A 22,873-nucleotide genomic window follows, 5' to 3' on the forward strand; every position below is an offset into this window, starting at 1 on the left:
AAATATAACTCAGGACGATACAATTAAGTGAAATAAATAGGACACACATGTATAAATACCAAATAGTTTCTCTGGTGTGAGAAACTGAAAGTGTAAATAAGGACTAAATGTATAATAGGTCATGTGAAATAGGAAGAAAAGGGGCAAAGGGGAAGGAAGTGGGAGGGCTAGGGGAAAGGATAGAAGGGAATGGGATTAATATGAGAAAATGGAAAAATAGGAACAAAATCTTTGTAAATAGGGATGGAGGGATTGAAGGGAGGGCTGGGCAAGGGTGAAAAATAAGAACCAAGAGAGACTATGTAAAGGTGCAAATTTCCAATGATGAATGTCATTGTATTGTATACCTAAAATGTACCAAAGATTAGAATGAATAATCGATAATGTAAAATAGGAAGAAAAGGTCCAAAGGGGTAGGGGTAGTGGGAGGGGCAGGGGAAAGGAAAGAAGTGAAAGGAAAAATGCTGAGAAATGGAAAAAATGGAAATAAAATCTTTGTAAATAGGGAAGGGTGGAGGGGGTGAAGGGAGGGCTAGGAATGGGGAAAACATAAGAACCAAGATGCATTATGTAAAGGTACAATTCCCAGTGAGAAATGTAATTGTGTTGTATACCTACAATGTACCAATAAAAGAATTTAATAAAAAAAAAAAAAAAAAAAAAGGAAAGAAATGTAACTCAGGGCCGAGGATTTAGCTCAGTGGTTTCTCCACCTGCCTCGCAAGCCAAGGACCCAAGTTTGATCCCCGGTACCAAAAAAACAAAACAAAAAACAAACAAAAAAAACCAAAAAGAAAAAAAATATAACTCAGTATTGTCTCAGACAGCAAATGTTACAGTCTTGGGTTGAAAATAGCTATAAAACCAAAATTTCTAATAATGTAGTATCATTCGAAGGTTATATAATTCATAGTATCTACAACATGCTATAAGTTTTTTTCTTTTTCTTTTCTATCTTTCCCTCTTTTTTTGAAACAGTCTATATAGTCTGGGCTAACCTTGAACTCACTATGTAGCCCAGGCTAGCCTTGAACTTGGCAATCTTCCTGACTCAGCCTCTCAAGTGCTGGAATTACAGGCCTGTGCCAGCACCCATGGCTTATTTTCTCAGTTTTATGGAAGTAGAAATGCAGCTTGTCAAAATGTGCCTTCCAAAGGTGAGGTCACTTGAACAATATTTTCCCTAAGAAAGGAAAATATCTTATTGTAGATGGAGTTTTGCCTTTAAGCTTATCTGAAAGATAAAATTTATATTTTGAGGTAAAGCATATATTTACATAATGTAACATTTCAATGGCAATGAATTTTTATCTTTATTACAATTAACAAATTACAGAATTGTCTCTGCTATAAGGGTAGCTGCTATTCACTTATTAAAATGTTTCTAAATCCTCCTCAGTAAACAGCGAAGAGCCAAGAATTAAGACTTTGAAGTTTAGCTGCTTGTTCTCTCGTGGAAATTCTCCTTTTATTGCAGCTATTAAAATCTGAATTTTAGTGTGATTTACATTAAAGGATCAAGTGGGTTGCTTACAGTAGCCCTGCTTAGTGTCACAGTGAAGATACATCCTAGAGTAGTGACACCCACATTCTGAAAAAGAAGTGTTAAGTGTACCTATGCTACATCTTATAATTTTATTGCTGTGTATTATAATTTTAGCAACAATTTCTTCTGCATTGTTTGATTAATTTCAAGCTTTAGTGGTCATTTGCATGTCAAATGAATTTTTCAAATCGTATCAAGAAAAAAATTCAGCCCTTCTTAGGACCAACAACAAATTAATCGTTTTCTGCTTGAGGAGTAACTATAGTGGCATTGTGAAGAACTATCACTTTGGTACCAAGCTTCCACCTGTTGGTAGCTTGCAGGTGACTTTTCAGAAAAACTACAACTTTGATTAATATTCTTTTAGTTAAGAGGAAGAAAAGAAAATATAGTTTTAATTAAATAGAAATAATGCATACAAAACCCTATTTTCTTAGGTATATCTTACAATTACCCTGCATGATGTCTAGCATCATTATATTTCATACACATTTTTTATTTGATAAGATCGCTTTTGTATGCTCTCCCAAAAAGGGGGAAAACAGAAAGAGATACTAACTTAAATCACTCCATTTTTCTCATTCATGAGTTGAGTTTTTGCTCGTAGGCATCTATAGGCAGTGGATGCATTCAAGTCATAGGTTGTTTCTGTGAATGCATGGAAAGAATGAGTGGTCTTAAACACAGCTGTTGACCAAAGAAATGACAGTGCAAGTAAGCAGCAATAGCTCCCTTAAAAGTCCTGGTAGGAGCCATAGGAAAATAATCAACTAGCAAAGTTTGATGAAATGACAGAAATCATCCATTTAAAAAGATGATGGTGATAGAGAAAGTACTGATGAATTGGAGTATTCATTAATTTGCTAAAGCATTCTAAAAGCATTCTTTTGAAAGATTTCATTTCTGATTAAAACCCTTTCTGTATCAGTATATTATCAGTACATTACTGACTACAGCTTGCATTTAAACATACATATTGATTAATAGGTGAGCTTCTAGCTTATTCATCTATTGGACTATCAGGCGACTTAACTAGCATGCTGACATTTTGTAGTTAAAAGCTTTGATTTCTGTACCCACTAATCTGCTGATTATTTAGTAGGGATTATATTTTAGTGTTTGTGCTGCCAAAGCGAGCTCTGGTAGGGATTATATTACTGAGATCGAAAGATTAAATGGTGTGGATCCTGGCCTCAAGGAATTTATAAGCAAATAAAAGCATAAAAAATCATAGTGTAAAATGCAATGAGTATGACAGTGTGATGAATATTATAATTGTATTATGTGTAGGATACAATCCTAGTGTAAAGAAAGATATATATAAGTCTATCCTGAGGAGAGGGGACATGACTTTGAATTGGGATGAGGAGAAGAATATACTTGGGAGACCCAAGAGCAGGCATTCTAGACAGAGGGAAGAGCTTGGCCTATAGTCAATGGAGAACATGGCATTGTCTCGTGATTAGCAGATGGCCAGGCATAGGTTTGCACACAGGATGGCATGGTGGGAGGGTATGAAATTAGGCAATTTGAAGGGCCTTATATTCTCTACATAGGAGTTTCAGCTTTTTCTTACAAATTCTTATTTTCCATGTTTTATGCACATGTAAAATTATATTTATATAAATTATATAAGTGTATGATTATATATTATATAACTATCATACATATAAAAATTTTATATGTATAAATTATACAAATATATTTATATACATATATAAATTATGTATGCATATAACATATATATGTAATGTTTATATATGTATATAAGTATAGTTTTACATATGTATAAAACATGGAAAATTATATTTATATAAATTATATGAGTATATAATTATATATATTATATAACTATCATACATATATAAATTACATACATATAAATTATATAAATATATATTTATACACATAAATTATATATGTATATAATATGTAATATTGTTTATATGTATATAAGTATAATTTTACATATATATAAAATGATATATATCACAGGAGGCACATGTGATGATTGTTGGTAATATACCAATTAAATTTATTTCATCTTAATAGTTAGATATTTATTGCAAAAAATTACCAGCACTTCCAACTTGGGATTTATGACTTTAACGCCTTTCAACAAATACATTTCTTTTTTTTTTTTTTTTTGGTACTGGGGATTGAACTCAGGTCCTTCCGCTTATGAGGCAGGTGGTGGACCCACTTAGCTAAATCCCCGGCCCACAAATACATTTCTTAAAAGTAAAAAAAATAATATGCATGTAATTTTCTCTTCTTTCTTTCTTCCTGCCTCTCTTTCTCCTTCCCTCTTTCCCTCCCTTCCACATTTCTGTTTCTCTATTTCTCCTTCTTTCTTTTTGGTAGTAGTAGTGATTGAACCCAGTGTCTTCACACTGAGCTACATCCTTCACTCTTTTTTTATTATTTTAATTTGAGATCTCACTAAGGGCCTCACTAAGTTGCTAGACTGGTCTTGAATTTGAAATCCACCTGACTCAGTCTCCCAGAGTGCTGAGATTACAAGCATGCACCACCTGACCAGTAAAATCTTTTAAATTGTGGAGAACCACTAAAGGATTAAATAGAACATATACTTGATTAAATATGTGTTTTTATAGAGAGCTGTAGCTGTAGTACAGTGGTGGAACATGTGTGGAGCCCTGAGTTCAGTCGCCAGCACTTCCCCAAAAGTAATATAAGGAAAGAAGTATTGTTTTGTTGTGATTATTTTTGCAGTGGTTTAGCTGACAGATAATTTAAGTATCTAAAAAAGGCTGAGGGGAATATATGTGATGATATTTAGGAGAGGACATGCACAGGGCTTGGTGATTAGTTTTGGAGGTTGAGGAAAAGAGTAAATATTAGGAACACCTATCTGACTTGGTTAATTAGGTGAGTGGGAAGAAAGTTTATGGAAATAGTGTAGAAGGAAGAGCAAGTATATTCCATTTGAAATGCCTGACAGACATGTCTAATCCTGAGTTGAATATATATATCAGTATGTAGCACAAGAGAGATTGTTAAGGTAAATAGTAGATGGAGTTGTAGGGAAGTAGTTTAAATCACCTAAAAGTGTAAAGTAAGAAGCTAGAAGCAAGAATATGGAGTGCAAGGTAAAGTGTAGATGGTAGAAAAGAAAGCAACAAAGATACTGAGAAGCAAAAGTGGTTACTCCTGGGGGTGGAAGGAAAGAAATATAAGGACAGTTTAAAAAAAAGGCCTTTAGACTTATCTCAAATGCTTATGTTTTTAGTTTTTCAAGAAGAATGTATTTATAAAAGTATAAAAAATTAAGCATCCAATTGAGTTTGGTGGTTACAATGTTGATTCTGTGAATAGTTCAGTGAAATGGTAGAAGAAGAAGCTAGATAATAGGTGGGTCTCACTGGCAATAAGAATCTTTCATTGAAGTGGTTTACTTATTTTGTTTGTGCCAGAGAAGTCAGTGAGTAGAAGGTAATTTGCTAAGATTTGCTAATTCTAATATTGTAAATAACTTTTATGGTGTCCCCCATTCATTTCATCTAAAGGGATGGGAAGTGGGAAAAAAATCTGTGCACCTTAAATTTAGAATAATCTGAATATGGATTCCTTCTCACAGGTGTTTACCTCTCCGCTTAAAATCTTTTTAAACGTATTGGGCCCCTACTATATGACTGATACCATTCAATTTAATTTCTATATATTAATTCTTTCTCTTTGTTTCCTGCTGTACATTGTGAGTAAACAGAATATTATTTCTGTATCCTTGAATAAGTATATATTTTGAACATTAGTTTTGCATTAAGTGGGAAATGTTTAAGATTATATGGAGTAAACATATAGAAGCACCTCATCTAGCACTCTGTGAATGCTGCTTTTTACTTATTGACTATATAGTGTTTTACTGCCTGCTGTTACTTTGTCTGTTACATTTAGTGACCATCTTAACCATCTCTTTTTTGTAATAAAATTATTCACATCATGAAATACACTTTGGACTCAACTATAGTTGGTGAAGCAAAACACATGTAAGTGTAAGTAAAAGTTTATCACAGCAGTTTCAAAATCCTACATTTTGCAAAACACATTATCACCATTGGTAGAAAACAAAGTATGAATTTTGTGTACTATACAGTAGTTCTGTATTAGTGACTGAAAATTAAGCTAGAATGTATTTTGGAAGTTTCTACCAGATTTTCTTGTTTGTCACTTGTGTAGCAAATAGGTTTTTAATTATATGTCTGTTTCCTACCATTACTCATGATTGTTAATATCACTAATGCAGCAACTGCATGAATGCACTATTTAGTTAAAACATTTACTGTGTGGAGTGGGAAAAATTTTTTCTGTATGACTTAATCTCTCATTGTTTTTCTTTCCTTGTTTGTAAAAATACTATTCATCTCTGAGGCTGTTGTGAGGATTAAATGAAGTAGTACATATAAAATGCTTAGCACAGTCCTTGGCACATAGTATGCACTCAATAAATATTAGATATTCCTTCTGGTTTTCTTACTATTATTGTGCAACCTGTGGCAGTTACCTCATCTCACTCAGCTTCACTTTCCTCATGTATAAATATGTACATCATTAGTTTCTGTAGGAATGAATAGTTGAGATTTACTGATTTCAGGGGATCAGCATTACCTGCTATGACTCTTCTAATAAGCATTAGCAACAAGGAAGGGTGATGCTGGAGGTGATACTGCTTACAATGGTATAAAATTCTCAGCTCCATAAATTAGAATGAACAAATTTTCTTTCATTAAATCCCATTGCTTTTATTTTCTAGGCAGTGCTACAACAAGTAGTTGAAGATGGCTCAAAATACGGATTAAAAAGCGAACTTTTCTCTGGTCTTCCCCAGAGGAAGATCATCGTTGAATTCAGGTGAGTACCTACTTGTCTTATGTGTTGATTAATTGAGTTGACAGAGCAGAGTGTTGTACTCTCATCATTAGGGCCTTACTAAATTTTCATCCACTTTCCCTTCCATCTGTCCCCCTTTCCCCTACTTCTTTTGTTTTTTGGGGGGGAGGGGGTTGGTTTTTTTGAGACTGGGTCTTGCTATGTAGTCCAGGCTAGTGTGGAACTCACTATGTAGCCCAGGCTGGCCTTGAACTCCCAGCAGTCCTGCATTAGCATCCCAGTTGCTGGAATCACAGACATGACTACCACACCCAGCCTCTTCATCTCTTGATCCCCTTCACATATGAGAAAGATCTATATCCCTACTTCCTATTATTTATCTTTTATTTTGCTGTTTATAATTTGAGTTTCTCATATAAGAAAAATCATGCATTTTAATAAGAAGAGATCCCACTTGTTGATTGTTTGTGCTAGTTCACGGGCAACTGAGGTTTTGTTCATAAAATCTTTTCCTACACCAATGGCTTCAAGAGTTCTACCTAACCTCCATTCCAGCCACTTCATTGTTTTTGCTTTAATATTTAGATCTTTAATCCATTTTGTTTTAGTTTAGTGCATGGTGAGAGATATAGGTCTAGTTTTAATCTTTGACAAGTTGAAACCCAATTTTTCCAGCACCATTTATTAAAGAGGGCATCTTTCCTGCAGTGAGGGTGTTTGGCTTCTTTGTTGAAGATGAGGTGGCTGAGTGCGTCTGGAGTTGTTTCTGCATCTTCTAACCTGTTCCACTGGTCCTCAAGTCTGTTTCTTTGCCAGTACCATGCTGTTTTTATCACAGTAGCTTTGTAGTATAGTTTCAAGTTGGGGATTGTGATACCCCCTGCCATGTCTCTGTTGCCTAGAATTGCTTTTGCTATTCTACGTCTCTTCTTATTCCAAATTAATTTTTGCATTGTTTTCTCAAGGTCCATGAAGTATGCTGTTGGGATTTCAATTGGGATTACATTGCATCTATATAGCAGTTTTGGAAGTATGGCCATTTTCACTATGTTGATGCTTCCTACCCAGGAGGAAGGGATGTCTTTCCATTTTCTGATATCATCTTCAATCTCACTTTTCAGAGTGCTATAGTTTTCAGAGACGAGGTCTTTGATTTCTTTTGTTAGGTTGATTCCTAGGTCTTTCAGTTTTTTGGATGCTATTGTGAAAGTAATTGTCCCATTTCTCTCTCAGTGAGTCTGTTGTTCATGTAGAGGAAAGCTATTGAATTTTGTGTGTTGACCTTGTATCTAGCTACTTGACTGAATTTGGTTATTAAGTCTAGAAGACTTTTGGTGGAGTTCTTAGAGTCTGCTATATAGAGTATGTATCATGTCATCGGCAAATAATGACAATTTGACTTCTTCCTTTCCTATCTTTATTCCTTTTATTTCTTTCTCTTGTGTAATTGCTTTGGCTAATGTAACCTTCTGCACAGCAAGAGAAACCACCAGCAGTGTGAAGAGACAACCCACAATGTGGGAAAAAAATGTTTATCTGCTGTTCCTCAGACAAAGGCCTACTATCTAGAATCTATAAAGAACTTTAAAAAATCAGACCTCCCATATTTAAAGATCCAATCCAAAAATGGGCATCTGAAGTGAACAGACATTTCTCAGACAAAGAAGTAAAAATAACAAATAAACATATGAAAAAATGTTCAGTATCGCTGGTCATTCAACAGATGCAAATGAAAACAATGCTGAGATTCCACCTCAGCCCAGAAAGAATGGCTGCTGTCATGAAATCAACCAATAACAAATGCAAGCAGGGCTGTGGGGAAAGAGGAACCCTGCTCCACTGCTGGTGGGAGTGTTGACTGGTTCAGCCACTGTGGAAATCAGTATGGAGATACCTCAAAGAATTAGGACTGGAAGTCCCATTTGATCCAGCTATTCCACTGCTGGGTATCTTCCCCAAAGAATTAAAAGAATCATACCACAGTGACATATGTGTACCCATGTTCATAGCAGCACAATTTGTAATAGCTAAAACTTGGAAGCAGCCCAATTGCCCGTCAACTGGAGACTGGATAAAGAAAATGTGGCTTTTAAAAAATATAAAATGGAGTACTACTCAGCCATAAAAAATGAGAAATTAGAGACATTTATAGCTAAATGGATGCACATTGAGGCCATACTCTTAAGTGAAATAAACAGGGCACACGTGTAAATACTGAATAGTTTCTCTAGTGTGAGAAACTGAAAGTGTAAATAAGGACTAAAAGGTATAATAGATAATGTGGAATAAAAAGAAAAGGCCCAAAGTGAAAGGGGAAGTGGGAGGGTAGGGGAAAGGAAAGAAGGGAATGGAATTAATATGAGAAAAGGAAAAAATGGAAGCAAAGTCTTTGTAAATAGGGAGGGATGGAGTGGTTGAAGAGAGGACAGGGGAATGGGGAAAAAATAAGAACCAAGAGAGATTATGTAAAGGTTCAAATTTCCAGTGATGAATGTCATTATATTGTATACCTAAAATGTACCAGTAAAATTAATAAAAATAGAAAAATGCAATATTTAAGCTTGTGTTTCTGGTTTATTTCATTGAACATTATGGTCTGACATACATCCATTTTCCTACAGATAATTCAATTTTATCTTTATGGCAGAGTAGTTCTTTCTTGTGTGTAAATAAAACATTTTATTCATCCACTCATCTGTTCATGGATATGTAGCCAGCTGCTTCCAATATTTAGCTATTATGAAAGTTGTGCAAAACAAAGAAACAACAACAAAAAAAACTGTGCTGATATAAAGATTAGTATGCATGTGTCACTATATACGATGTCTTTAGCTCCTCTGGGAAGATACCTAGAAGGGGAAAAGCCACATCAAACAGAATTTCTGTTTTTAGTTTTTTGAGGAATCTCCATACTGATTTTCATAGTGCATATAGTAGTTTGCATTCCTACCAATAATGTAGAAGGGTTCCTTTTTCCCTGAAGCCTTGCCAGCATTATTTGTTATTTCATTTCTTGATGATGGCCATTCTTTCTGCAGGAAGATGGAACTACCAATAGTTTATTACAATAAATGTTTATATATCACATAAATAGAAGCAAAGACAAAAATCACATGATAATTTCAATAGATGCAGAAAAAGCCTTTGACAAAATTCAGTATCCATTTATGATTAAAATCCCTGAAGAAAATAGATATAGAAGAATCTTACCTCAACCTGATAAAAGCCATTTATGATAAACCTAGGGACCTACTGGAGGACAAACTGAAAGCTTTCCCTCTAAAATTAGGAACAATGGAAAGATGTCCACTATCATGACTCCTCTTCAACACAATACTCAAAACATTCAAGAGAAATTAGGCAAAAATTAGAGTTTTGGACCTCTTACCCCTCCTCTCCCAAAGAAAGAGCACAGTGATTTCTTAAAAAATAAATAAATAAATATTGAACAATTACTCTTTTTTTGTAAAACTAGTTATTCATTTTAGAAGACACATAAGGCAGAATAATATAGTTACTATCATATATTAAGAATTTTAAAATAATTACCAGAAAACAAAGCCTTATAGTATATGTAGCATATGTTTTTAAAAGTTAATAGAAAAAGAACTTGAAGTTTTAATATGCCTTGAAATAGTCTTCGTATAACTTTGTAAATTGCTATTGGTACCACCTTCGAACATTTGGACTCTTCTGAAATAACCAAAAATCTAAAGAACACTGAGAACTAATACGTTCATAATATGGCTGACAGGTTGACAGTGCAAGAAAATTGTTACATATTGTATTTGTTTTCCTAAAAGATGAAGAGTCTTAATGAACTGCTTTTCTCCATTGTTAGAAAGAACTTGGTAGAGCCTTTTGCTTTCTTACATATTTATTTCCATGAAGGATTTTTAAAATTTGTTAGTTGAAATGTTTTATGTTTACTACCTCATATTGACATTTATAATAACAACTTTGAAACTCAGTTATGATTACCAACTGGATGATCAGAGAAAAGAGTGGCTTTTTCATAGTCCTCGTGTATTGTCTGACACTTAGTCTTATTCCTAAAAAAGGCAGAATTCCCAAAAAAGGCAGACCAAGACTGAGGCTCATTAGTTTATGATAAGGACTGTAAACTGCCACTCCTGTGGTGCAAATGTGAGAGAATCTTTTACTGTCAGTACAACACAATCATGATATTAAAATTTAAATTTAAGTATTTGTTGTATGACAAAGAATAGAGGGACTTCATACAATCATCCTCATACCAATGAGGCACTGCACTGATGCCATCCCCCTAAGAAAGTTGACCCAATGATCTAGAAAGCATTACAGAGCTTAGAACAAAGATTGGCAGACTTCAGCCCATGGGAAAAATCTAGCCTGTCAACTGTTTCTGTGAATAAAATTTTAATAGAGCACAGCCATGTGCATTTGTTTGCATATTGTCTACAGTAGCTGTTCACATACTACAGTGGCATTTGAGCACAGTAAAACTGAATTTTACTGAATAGTTGAGACAGAGACCAAAGGACTCATTAAAATATTGAAATACTGAAATATTTACTATCTTCTTAAGAGAAAGTTTACCAAATCCTGATTAGTGCCTTAAAACAACAACCATGGGGTGTAGGGTAAAAAACCATATGTATTGTAAACATGTACTAATAAAAATTTTTTTAAAGCAACAACCATTTTAATGCCCATGAACCATAGATCAGGAAATGAGGGTGGATATGCGTTGTTTGGGTCTACCTTACTCTTTCTTCTGCTTGCCTGGGGTCCCTTATGTAACTGGTCTTCTGAAGCCTTTACTGAGGCTGGAAATCTAGTGGCTCATTGGCTTGTCTGGCCAGTCATCTCGCTCTATCCACACTATCTCTGTAGAAGGTTAGCTAGAACTCTTTACAAGCTGCACAGGGCTCCAAAAATAGCAAAAGCATCTAGTCTTGGAACAGGTCTGACATCACTTTTCTGACTCTTCTAATCAAAGCAAGTCACAACATCACCCCAGGTTCAAGGGGATGATCTCTTAATGGTGAAACTGTACAAAAAAAAATTGTAGCCGTCTGTAGTTCATTCATGTCTTTGAATTGATGAAGTTTAGTTTCATTCTCCTGGGAGGCACTTCCAGCAGGAAGAGGAAAACCAGTAGAGAGGCTGTACAGTATCTACTACCATGCTTCTTTTATCCTTGCAATAATGCCATTTTAAGTTTCTCAAAACTGGAAAAGTTGCCATCTATACTAAGTTTTTAACATTTTTTCCATTTTTATTTCACGTCTATCATCCTTTCTCTTCAGCTGAGCTCTCAAAATAACAAGACTTCAGTCTTCCTTTCTTCTTCCTTGGCTTTTCTCCTTTAAGTGTTTGTTCCCTATAACCCCTCACCCACCATGCTTGTTAAAAAGTGTCTGAAGCAATGCATGGTTGCAGATGCCTGTGATGCTAGCTGCTCAGGAGGCTGAAGCAAGAGGATCTCAAGTTTTAGGCCAGTCTGAGCAACAAACATAGTAAGGCTTTGTCTCCCAATACATATAAAAGAGCTAGGATTGTAGTTCAATGGTAGATAATTTGTTTAGAATGTATGAGACATTGGGTTCAGTCCCTAGTACTACACACATATATAGTCTCTCTCTCTCTCTCTCTCTTTCTCTCTCTCTCTCTGTCTCTCTGTCTCTCCCTCTCTCTCCCTCTCTCTCTCCCTCTCTCTCTCTCTCTCTCTGTCTCTCTCTCAAAAGAAGTAACGTGTATTCTTTAGGCTTTTGTGTGGTAATTTGTTTATGGAATTTTGTGCCTGTGCTTTTTTCTAAATCAGTTAAGGAATGCTGGAGCTTAAATGAGTATCTGAATGTTAGTGAAGGCAGTGTCTGTATCAGCAGCTAGCTTTACTCTCTGATAATTTTTATCCAGCAAAGGCTCCTTTCTTCTTTAACAGTTTTCCAGATGCTGCAGTGCTTACCATTGTGATTTCAAAGTAGAGACAATAGGTGAGGGACAGTGTCAAATTGATAGAAAACATTGTTCTTGAATTTCTTTTGAAAGAGAGAGATATAAGAGAATTTTTAAAACAGACTAGTCAAATAGACCAGGGAACTTTCCCCTAAAAAAACAAAAGATATAATCACTGTCTTCAAGAAACTTTCCCCCAAATAGGGAAGGGTGGAGGGGGTAAAGGGAGGGCATGGGAATGGGGAAAAAATAAGAACCAAGATAAGTCATGTAAAGGTACAAGTTCCCAATGGGAAATGTAAATGTATTGTATACCTAAAATGTACCAATAAAAGAGCTTAAGGAGAAAAAAAACCTTCCCCCCTAAATTAAGATGATGATAACATTAGATTAAATTGCCCAGGTTCATAGAGCTAACTCTCATTCTAAAGCCTGTGTACTTTTCACTGCCTCTCTGTTAGTATAGATTGTCATGTCATATAGATTTGTCAAATCTAGGAGCAGTGTGATAAAGTACCAGGTTAAGTGGCTGTCCATCATGATGAACTTGTCATAAGACTTGAAACTAACTGCTGTTGCCTCTTTCCTCTCTCTGCTAAGTTGACCTTTCCTATTCTTTTTATTATGCTTACTTTGGATTTGGTTTATTCACTTTTTTTAGTTTCTTAAAGGAGATTATTGATGTGAAACCCTCCTTTTTTTCTAACATAAATATTTCATGCTGTAGGGTTTTCTGCCTTGGCTGTATCCCACAATTTTAGTAGGAAGGCAATAACGTAGTATACTCCAAGGACTCAGCTTGTTTGATGTTATTCTGTCAGAGGTTATAGTCCTTTACTCCCTGTTGTCCAGTTTCATAAAATCAATGTTTCATATATTTTTTCAGTTTTCTGATTGCTTAAAGGTAGAAGGATAAATACAAATCTTTGTTATTCTCTTTTTGTAAGAAATGGGAGATTCCTTATTTTTTTAAGTGTATACAAGGACATGTACTTCATTTGTAAATAATGAACATCTATGTAGTTTCATAATGCCACAATTATGTTTATATACCCTTGGGATCATTTTTTAAAAGTTGTAGTACTCTTAAAAATTATATATAACAAGACAATAGAGACAAACCAAAATTTAAGCTTTCGTTTACCAATTTTACTTAGCTATGTTCAAGTTGATTTGTATTTTTAAATATTGAAAACAAAGTTTTCAAGCATATAAAAAACAGAATTCTTATGTGTATTAAGTGAACTCATGCATGTAAGTGCTTTAGAAGTATTTGATACAGTTAAATGATTGATTATACCTTCTTTTTTTTTTGGAACTGGGGATTGAACTCAGGACCTTGCACTTGCAAGGCAGGTGGCGGCACCACTGAGCTAAATCCCCAGCCCCTGATTATACCTTCTTGAGCACATACAGGGCTGATAAATCTAATGATTGAGAATTTGAAGTGGTAAATCAGAGGTCTGGTTATTCTAGGATGTTTTATGCATAAATATTTTTACATTTTTCCGTTTTAATTTCTGATATAGTATTTACTGGCACATATAACTCATAACAGCAAAATATCTTTGAGTTCCTCAGTACACTATAAGAGGATAAAGAGTTTGAGAACAGGTGCACTAAACTAATTCTCAGTGATCTGTGTTGTTTTTGTCAAAAGAATCTCTCTGAATTTTTTCATCTTTTTAATCAGTCCTTAAGTATATCTGCTTCATTCATGTGACAGTGCTGTATATGATACCATCTCATGAATCACAGATCAATCTAATGAAAATTATTTTTTTCTGAATTCTAATTTATCCTTACTCTAAATTTCTTTCATCTTTGCCCTAAATTGCCAAAGGACTTAGTTCCTAATTACGTGAACCTATGGAGGCATGACCTAGTTAATTCTTAGACCTCTTGTTTTTAGAATCAAAAAAAACCTTTGCAATTTCTTGCAGTTCACCTAATGTTGCCAAAAAATTTCATGTTGGACATTTGCGTTCTACTATCATAGGTAAGTGTTTGCCTTCACAGAAAATACTTAAACATCCCTTTGGGGTAGTATAGGGTAATAGAGTGTAATAGTTTAATGTTAAAATAACAAAAGAACAGAAAAAAACATACAAGGCTTACATTGATATGAGCCTAATGCTAATTAAATATTACATGAAATGGGAGAAATTGCTTTAGAAATTTAAAGATGAAATTTCAAAACCAAATATTAATTCACAAATCTGTTTTAACTGGTATGTTATGATTTTAACTTTCTAAAAGTATGTATGCATATGTAGAAGAACTGATAGATGCAAAAATAAAAATAGTCATGTGGGAATAATGGCAGCTCTCTGATTTGGCTTTCTTGTTATTCTTGTTCATAAATTTTACATTAACAAAATATCAGTAATGTGAGCAATCATAGTAATGTTCAAGACTGGAAATGAAAACAAGGCTATTCTAATAAAGAGAGGTCACTTTAACTACTTCATAGCTGTAATGCTTCTGTGTATAATATACCTAAGATTTTCATTTATTTAAAACATTGTATTTTGCAGCAGTCCAATTTAAAATCCAAACTATAATTGTATAATATTAGAGTTGGAGAGGACTTTGGAGTTTTAGCTCATTTAATCTGTCTTCCAATGTAGAAATTATTTCATGCTTAAACTTTGTTATACTCAAATACTCATAAGAATTGGAAAAATGAGTACTTATAGAATAGATTATTATTGTAATGAGGTCAGGTGTCATTGTCAGAAAGTTCTTAAGGAGCATTTTAAGAGGAAATGATAAGACGATGAAAAAGAATATATGAAATATACTGTATAGGAAGAGTTACATGAATAAGTCAAAGTACAGGAGTGAGTAAATGGTAGAAAGGGCAGAATAAAGTTGTTTCGATAGTTGTTAAGGAAAATGTTTGGACCAGGAAGAGAGAATATTTATTATGATCTTACTTATGCACAGTGTTCTCATGTGTTACTTCATTTAATGTCACAACAGCCCTGATGCCCTGATGGATAAGTACTATTAACTTTGGTGTATAGATGAAGAAACTGAGATACCAAAAGTATCTTTCCTAAGATCACATGAATAGTAGGTATTCTGGCCAAGATGTGAAATTAGTCTTAGTTCCAAAAGGCTCAGAAGTTTAATTGGATTTAGGAGATAACAAGGTGCTAAGAAAACTGGGCATATAGTCTTAGTAGCAGCTGAAAATATTTACTGTTGCTGAGATTATATTGATTTGGAATTTCTAGAAATACAAAAGCTGGCAAAAAAAAATGTAGCTGTAAATTAATTCAGGTCTGTGCATCAGGGTTTATTTGCAGAAAACTAAATCTACTCTTACTTAAAGCAGAGATTTATTACAGAATATTGAATGATTTACAAAGTCTGTGGGGGACTGAAGAAGGTTTAGATGAAATGACTTCAAAAAGTATACCATAGAACTTGGTCATCAAGGAAGTTCTTGCCATTTCTGCCATCACTTCCTCTCCTCTGAAATTGTACTGCCCCAGCCACAATCCAAAAACTGCCATTACTGTATGTCATGTCTTCTGGAATCCACACAGGCAAAACAGGTGACCCTGTAGCCTTTCATTTCCTTTGGAGGTCATGACAAGACACTAGGACCTCTGTTAGTAGTACCTGCGCATGTGCCTGCGTGATTGTGTGTGTGTACAGACACTCATACATAACCCAGCCCAAAACCTCACATATGCTTCTCAGAAAAAAGAGAAGTAGCATCCTGGCCAGATGTCATGCAGTGTATCTGATTGCCCAGCTTTAAGAGGACTGACTTCTGGAACACAGGAGACTCTGGGAAATAGACTTTTCAGGTTTCCAGCCTCTTTGAAAATGAGGGCTCATTAGAAAGGAGAGTGCAGTGGAAGTTGAATATCAAACTCATGTCAGCAGTACAGGAAGGTGAAAGCCTTGGACTTCTGTGTGCTTTAGGGAATAGGCCTGTGGTTGATGGACTTTAGTGATTGAAAGAAGATTGAATAAACTATTTAGAAAAACAAAAACATAACAGGATGGCTCAGAATCATAGGGTATAGCCAAATTATATATTTCTTATTGATTACCAAGATTCTGTTGTTGAAATTGACTAGAAATGGCATGTGTTCTCTCATATTGATAAAAATTCTATCTATAAGGTAGATTAAAAACCAATGAATGTTTTACTTTTTAAAAATTGAGTTGGTACCTGGTGCACCGCCTGCTATGCAAGCACAAGGACCCAAGTTCGATCCCTGGTACCAAAAAAAAAAAAAAAAAAAACAAAACAAATTGAGTTGGTAAATTTTGTGAACTTTCTGTGTTATGCTTTTGTACTAGAGAAGCACATGATTCTTAAGCCAAATGAATAACAAAAATAATAAAATATATTTTATTGATTACTAGGAAATTTTATAGCAAATCTCAAAGAAGCTTTAGGACATCAAGTAACAAGAATAAATTACCTTGGGGATTGGGGCATGCAGTTTGGTAAGTACATTTGAGATTTTTTTCGTTTCATTATGAAGTTTAATTTTTTTTTATGTTATGTCATTTGATCATTTGAACAAAGCATAGGCAAAACCCCATTGGGTGAAGTAGTGTGCTGTATGTTTTTTGTTTGTTTTTGGTTTTGGTTTGGTTTGGTTTAGTTTGTGGTACAGCAGATTGAATCCAGAGCCTCATGTATTTACAACACATACTGTATTATTGAGCTACATGACCAGCTTGTAATCTTATTTTAGTTATTAAGAGTAATTCTTACCACACAAGTAAGTCTTGGGAAGGAAACATCTCACATTCAGAGCAACACTGAAAAGACACACACAAACACACACACAATTGTTTTAATGAAGAGGGTAGTATACCTAGAAGAAATAAATCCAGCTATATACACCTTTATCACCTACCACATTGCCATTTTTTTAGAAGACATTTCTGTTTGTTTTATTTTCTTTTGTATCACCTTGCCGTTTTTAAATCTAGTTAGGTCCAGCCTCCCTGGGCCACCCTACATGGAATGGAATTTGTTATCCTAGCATGGATGAGTGACCCAGAGGGGAAACAATATACTTTGACTTCCCCTTTAACTGTAGAGTGGTAGTAGATGGAGTCAAACAGGAGAAAGGAAGAAAGGAGTAAGATCCAAACAGGTGAGTACAGTACCACGAATTAGCTCTCATGTCATGTGTTTACTCAGACCTGTTACCAACTCATATAAACCCGTCATCCAGGACTGGAAGGGCAAGATAAGTGAAGCTGTTGTAGTAATGAAGAACTGGAATATGTAAAATACAAAATCTTTATATTTTTTGAGGTCTACCCTTGATGTCGTGTCTGGAAAACATTTTCTGACATGTAGATATACTCTTGTCCACTTTCTCATGACACCAAATTCCTAGAACCCAGCTCTACTCAAGTAGGCTTTTGTCTTGTTATAGTCTTTTTTTGTGTGCTTCTCTCCCTGCATTCCTTGAAGGCCTCAACTGTGTCTTATTTCTGTATCCATAATGCTTCTTACGTAAGAGGCACATAGAATGATGAGTAAATCTTTCACCCAAATATTGTAATCCAAAAGAAAGGCTGAATTCTAATTCTAAAAATAATAATCCAAAAGAAAGGCTAGGTAATATTTTAAAATTTTTGTAAGTGTTCATTGCTAGTTCTGAAGGTCATTGTTATTTCTGTGTTCCACCGCTAGTGAAGTGAGATTATTATTTCCAAAGAAAGGCCAATTTATTTATCATAGGGAATTTATCATGACTGCTCATAAATGTTTTTCTTTTTAGTTAATGAAAATGTTTTTTTCAGATACTGGAAAAGACAGAACTCAAAGCTGTTAATAATACCCTTTCAATTCACTGTGGAAGGATCAGAAAACATGTTCTGCATTGTAGAAGTCCACCTGTAGTTCACAATTGGTAGTCTAAGGCTCTAGGCTCAGCCGTCAGACTTAATAGTTTGACTGATTTAGGCATTTCATAAGACTTGACAAATATGTGATTATGGTATTCATTAAATTTTAGCTGCAGGCAGCAAGAGAAACCACCAGCAGTGTGAAGAGACAACCCATAATGTGGGAAAAAATCTTCACCTGCTCTTCCTCAGACAAAGGTCTACTATCTCGAATCTATAAAGAACTTAAAAAGATCAGACCTCCCAAATTTAAAGACCCAGTCCAAAAATGGGCATCTGAAATGAGCCGACATTTCTCTGACAAAGAAGTAGAAATAGCAAATAAATACATGAAAAAATGTTCAACATCACTGATCACTGGAGAGATGCAAATGAAAACAACGCTGAGATTCTACTTCACTCCAGAAAGAATGGCTGCTATCATGAAATCAACCAATAACAAATGCTGGCGGGGCTGTGGGGAAAGAGGAACCCTGCTCCACTGCTGGTGGGAGTGTTGACTGGTGCAACCACTGTGGAAATCAGTATGGAGATACCTCAAAGAACTAGGACTGGAAGTCCCATTTGACCCCGCTATTCCACTGCTGGGGATCTTCCCCAAAGAATTAAAAGAATCATACCACAGTGATATATGTGCACCCATGTTCATAGCAGCGCAGTTTGTAATAGCTAAAAGTTGGAAACAGCCCAAATGCCCATCAGCTGGAGACTGGATAAAGAAAATGTGGGGTTTTTAATAAAATGGAGTACTAATCAGCCATAAAAAATGAGAAATTAGAGACATTTATAGCTAAGTGGATGCACATTGAGGCAGTACTCTTAAGTGAAATAAAAAGGACACATATGTGTAAATACCAAGTAGTTTCTCTGGTGTGAGAAACAAAGTGTAAATAAGGACTAAATGTATAATAGGTCATGTGAAATAGGAAGAAAAGGGGCAAAGGGGAAGGAAGTGGGAGGGCTAGGGGAAAGGATAGAAGGGAATGGGATTAATATGAGAAAATGGAAAAATAGGAACAAAATCTTTGTAAATAGGGAGGACTGGAGGGGTTGAAGGGAGGGCTGGGCAAGGGTGAAAAATAAGAACCAAGAGAGACTATGTAAAGGTGCAAATTTCCAATGATGAGTGTCATTATAATGTATACCTAAAATATACCAATGATTAGAATGAATAATCGATAATGTAAAATAGGAAGAAAAGGTCCAAAGTGGTAGGGGTAGTGGGAGGGGCAGGGGAAAGGAAAAATGCTGAGAAATGGCAAAAATGGAAATAAAGTCTTTGTAAATAGGGAAGGGTGGAGGGCATGAAGGGAGGGCTAGGAATGGGGAAAAAATAAGAACCAAGATGCATTATATAAAGGTACAATTCCCAATGAGAAATGTAATTGTGTTGTATACCTACAATGTACCAATAAAAGAATTTAATACAAAAACACAAAACAAAACTGGATTTCAACCTGCCAGAGATTAAAACTAGACCCATACCCATCACCATGCCCTAAACTAAGATCTAAGTGGATTAAAGATCTAAATATTAAGACAGAAACACTAAATTTGCTGGAAGATAAGTTAGGTAGAACTCTTGAAGATATTGGCATAGGAAAAGACTTTATGAACAAAACTTCAGTAAAAAAAAAAAAACCTCAGTTGCATGGGAACTAGCAGAAAGAATCAACAACTGGAATTTCATCTGATTAAAAAGCTTCTGCACTGCAAGAGAAACCACCAACAGAGTTAACAGACAGCCTACAATGTGGGAAGAAATTTTTAGCAGCTATAACTCAGACAAAGGGCTACTATCTAGAATTATATAAAGAACTGAAAAAAATCACAGACCCCCCCCAAATTCAAAGACCCAATTCAAAAATGGGCATCTGAAATAAACTGACATTTCTCAGACAAAGAAGTAAAAGCAGCAAATAAACATGAAAAAATGTTCAACATCACTGGTCATTCAAGGGATGCAGATAAAAACAACACTGAGATTCCACCTCACCCCAGAAAGAATGGCTGCTATCAAGAAATCAACCAATAACAAATGCGGGCGGGGGTGTGGGAGAGAAAGGAACCCTTCTCCATTGTTGGTGGGAGTGTAGACTGGTGCAACCACTGTGGAACTCAGTATGGAGATACCTCAAAGAACTAGGGCTAGAGGTCCCATTTGACCCAGCTATTCCCCAGCTGGGTATTTACCCAAAAGAATTAAAAGAATCATACCACAGCGATATATGTGCACCCATGTTCATAGTGGCACAGTTTGTAATAGCTAAAGCTTGCAAAGAGCCGAAGTGCCCATCAACTGGAAACTGGATAAAGAAGATGTGGGGTTTTATTTTTATAAAATGGAATACTACTCAGCCATAAAGAATGAGAAACTAGAGTCATTTATAGCTAAATGGATGCATATTGAGGCCATACTCTTAAGTGAAATAAATAGAACACACATGTAGATACAGAATAGTTTCTCTGGTATAAGAAACTGGAAGTATAAATAAGGATTAAAGGGATTAATAACTAATAATTGATACTTTGAAATAGGAAAAGGTCCAAAGGGGTAGGGGTGGTAGGAGGAGATGGGGAAAGGAAAGAATGGAAAGAAAAAATTATGAGAAAAGAAAAAAAAATGGAAATGAAGTCTATGTAAATAGCGAAGAGTGGAGGGGTGAAGGGTGCACAGATAATGTGGAAAAAATAACCAAGATACATCATGTACAGGTACAAGCACCCAATGACAAATGTAAACGTATTATATACCTAAAATGTACCAATAAAAGAATTTAAGAAAAAAAGAAAAAAAAAATTTTAGCTGCAGGATTTCATTATAGTGACTTTTCTCTAAAGGACTACTATGGTTAACGATCAAACATTTCCATTACAGCCATCATTATTGAAGAATTATAATTTTGCTGTTTCAGCTATCCCCTTTTGAAACTGGCAAATGGTTCCAAAGCATAGAATTAGTTTCTGAACATGTATTAGATTGAATGTTAAATGGAATTCCCTTAAAATTTTCCATTTCTGTGTTTTAAAACACGCTGAGCATCATTTCACACCCTATTCCCAGGACCCTGAATCATAATCACATTTGTTCTTGCTTGAAAGTGAATAAAACTTTAGTCATCTTTTAAATTTCAAAGCATTGTATATCCCTGTGTTCAACAGCATTGCAGTTTCTACTGAGCCTTATATAGAAAAATATATTTCAACAAGCCCCTTTAGATCTGAAGCTTGATAATTGATATAATATAGAAATAGAATTTCAAAATAATCAACTTATTACTGCCCTTGGCCTAGGCTGCTGCATATACCCTTTCAAACTGAAATTATGATCATCTTTTAGCCACATTTCTTGAGAATATAAATATTCAGTCCATACTAGGAATTTCCTTTCCTAGTTTAAAAATCACATTTAGTATTTTTTTTAAAGATTCAAATCAATGGGGTATAGTATCATGTGCCTGTAATCCTAGCACTCTGGGAGGCTAAGGCAGGAAGATCACAAGCTTGAGCCTAGCCTGGCCGACTTAGTGACTTAGCAAAACCTTGTCTCAAAAAATTTTTTTTCCAATTCTTTCAGAATCTTTGATTTTTAAAAAATTGAATCTTTACAAAAATTTTTGGTTACACATACATAAAACAAAACAATGACGTGCAATTTGCTTGTGTTTTTAATATCACTAAGCATTGAAAAAAATAATTTCTGAAAGAAGTATTACTGGGCTTTTGTTAAGGGATTTATTTTTCCAAAGCTTCAGAAGAAAAACATAGTTTCTCTTAATGTAATTGTCTACTTCACTGCTACTTCCAAAACCAGGCTGGTGGACCATTATACCTGTTTTGGAGTACTTCATTAACATAACATTAGTCTCAGTGTGTCCTTGCTAGGGAGTCCCTATTCCTGAAGGATGGAGGTGGAAGACATTGCCCTCTACCTGCCTTCCAGGTGTCCAGCTGATACAAGTCACTGGCTGGGGTTTTGCTTAAGAGTGACTGTTCATTTGAAAGGCCATGAGACACATGTTGTCTACCAATTCCAGGTTCCAGCTATTGTATTGTTTTAGAGAATAATGATAAAAAATGTTTGTATATGTGTAGTTCAGAATAAAATTTTCTTTCGGGAATAGTTTTGGTCCAAGTTGGGTTTAATCTGAGTGTGGAATCTGTGGCTCTAAACAGATAACTATACTTTATTTTGGTGTGGGGCGGGGTGGGGGTGGGGAATGCCTCAGTGCAAAGGCTCTGGATATAGTCCCTAGTACTACCCAACAAAAATTTTCTTTTCACAAATTTTGAGTGTCTAGTGCCTCATGGAAAGCTGTTCAATAAATGTTTTGTTTCCTCATTGTCTTCTAGGGAGGTGTTGGACACTGTCAGAACAAAGTTAGAGTAGTCCCAGATCCTGCTTTTGATGAACTCATGGTGTTGATTTCTGTGAACCTTAATTTCAGTGATCTATTCAGTATGTAGTATTGAATATGTGATTCAGTATATTAAAATTGACTTGTGTCAGTTTGCAGGATAACAGAAGGTTTAAAAAAATGTGTTTTGCAGTTGTTCTCAGGATACATTATTGTAAGAGGATGATCTCTTTATAGACCTCTATTCTACTGTTCTGTTTTATAATACTTTATTTCC

General features: G+C 35.0%; 1 protein-coding gene across 7 annotated transcripts in view; it reads left to right on the plus strand.

Annotated features, from left to right (window-relative positions):
• Rars2 (arginyl-tRNA synthetase 2, mitochondrial) overlaps window positions 1–22,873 on the plus strand; it is a 74,884-nt gene that overhangs the window by 30,090 nt on the left and 21,921 nt on the right. For 6 of the 7 annotated variants that reach the window (XM_087188031.1, XM_004860233.3, XM_004860234.3 and 3 more), the window contains 3 exons: window positions 6,321–6,418; window positions 14,281–14,336; window positions 16,730–16,813. In XM_087188031.1, the coding sequence (XP_087044157.1) occupies window positions 16,804–16,813 (10 nt within the window). In that variant the 5' untranslated portion in view covers window positions 6,321–6,418; window positions 14,281–14,336; window positions 16,730–16,803. Of the gene's footprint in view, window positions 1–6,318; window positions 6,419–14,280; window positions 14,337–16,729; window positions 16,814–22,873 lie in introns of those variants that run through there. The other variant, XM_087188032.1, reaches the window with a different exon arrangement.

The sequence above is a fragment of the Heterocephalus glaber genome, unplaced genomic scaffold (assembly GCF_053883595.1).
Source record: "Heterocephalus glaber isolate CG9 unplaced genomic scaffold, H.glaber_assembly_v1.0 deba00001523, whole genome shotgun sequence".
Lineage (NCBI taxonomy): Eukaryota > Metazoa > Chordata > Mammalia > Rodentia > Bathyergidae > Heterocephalus > Heterocephalus glaber.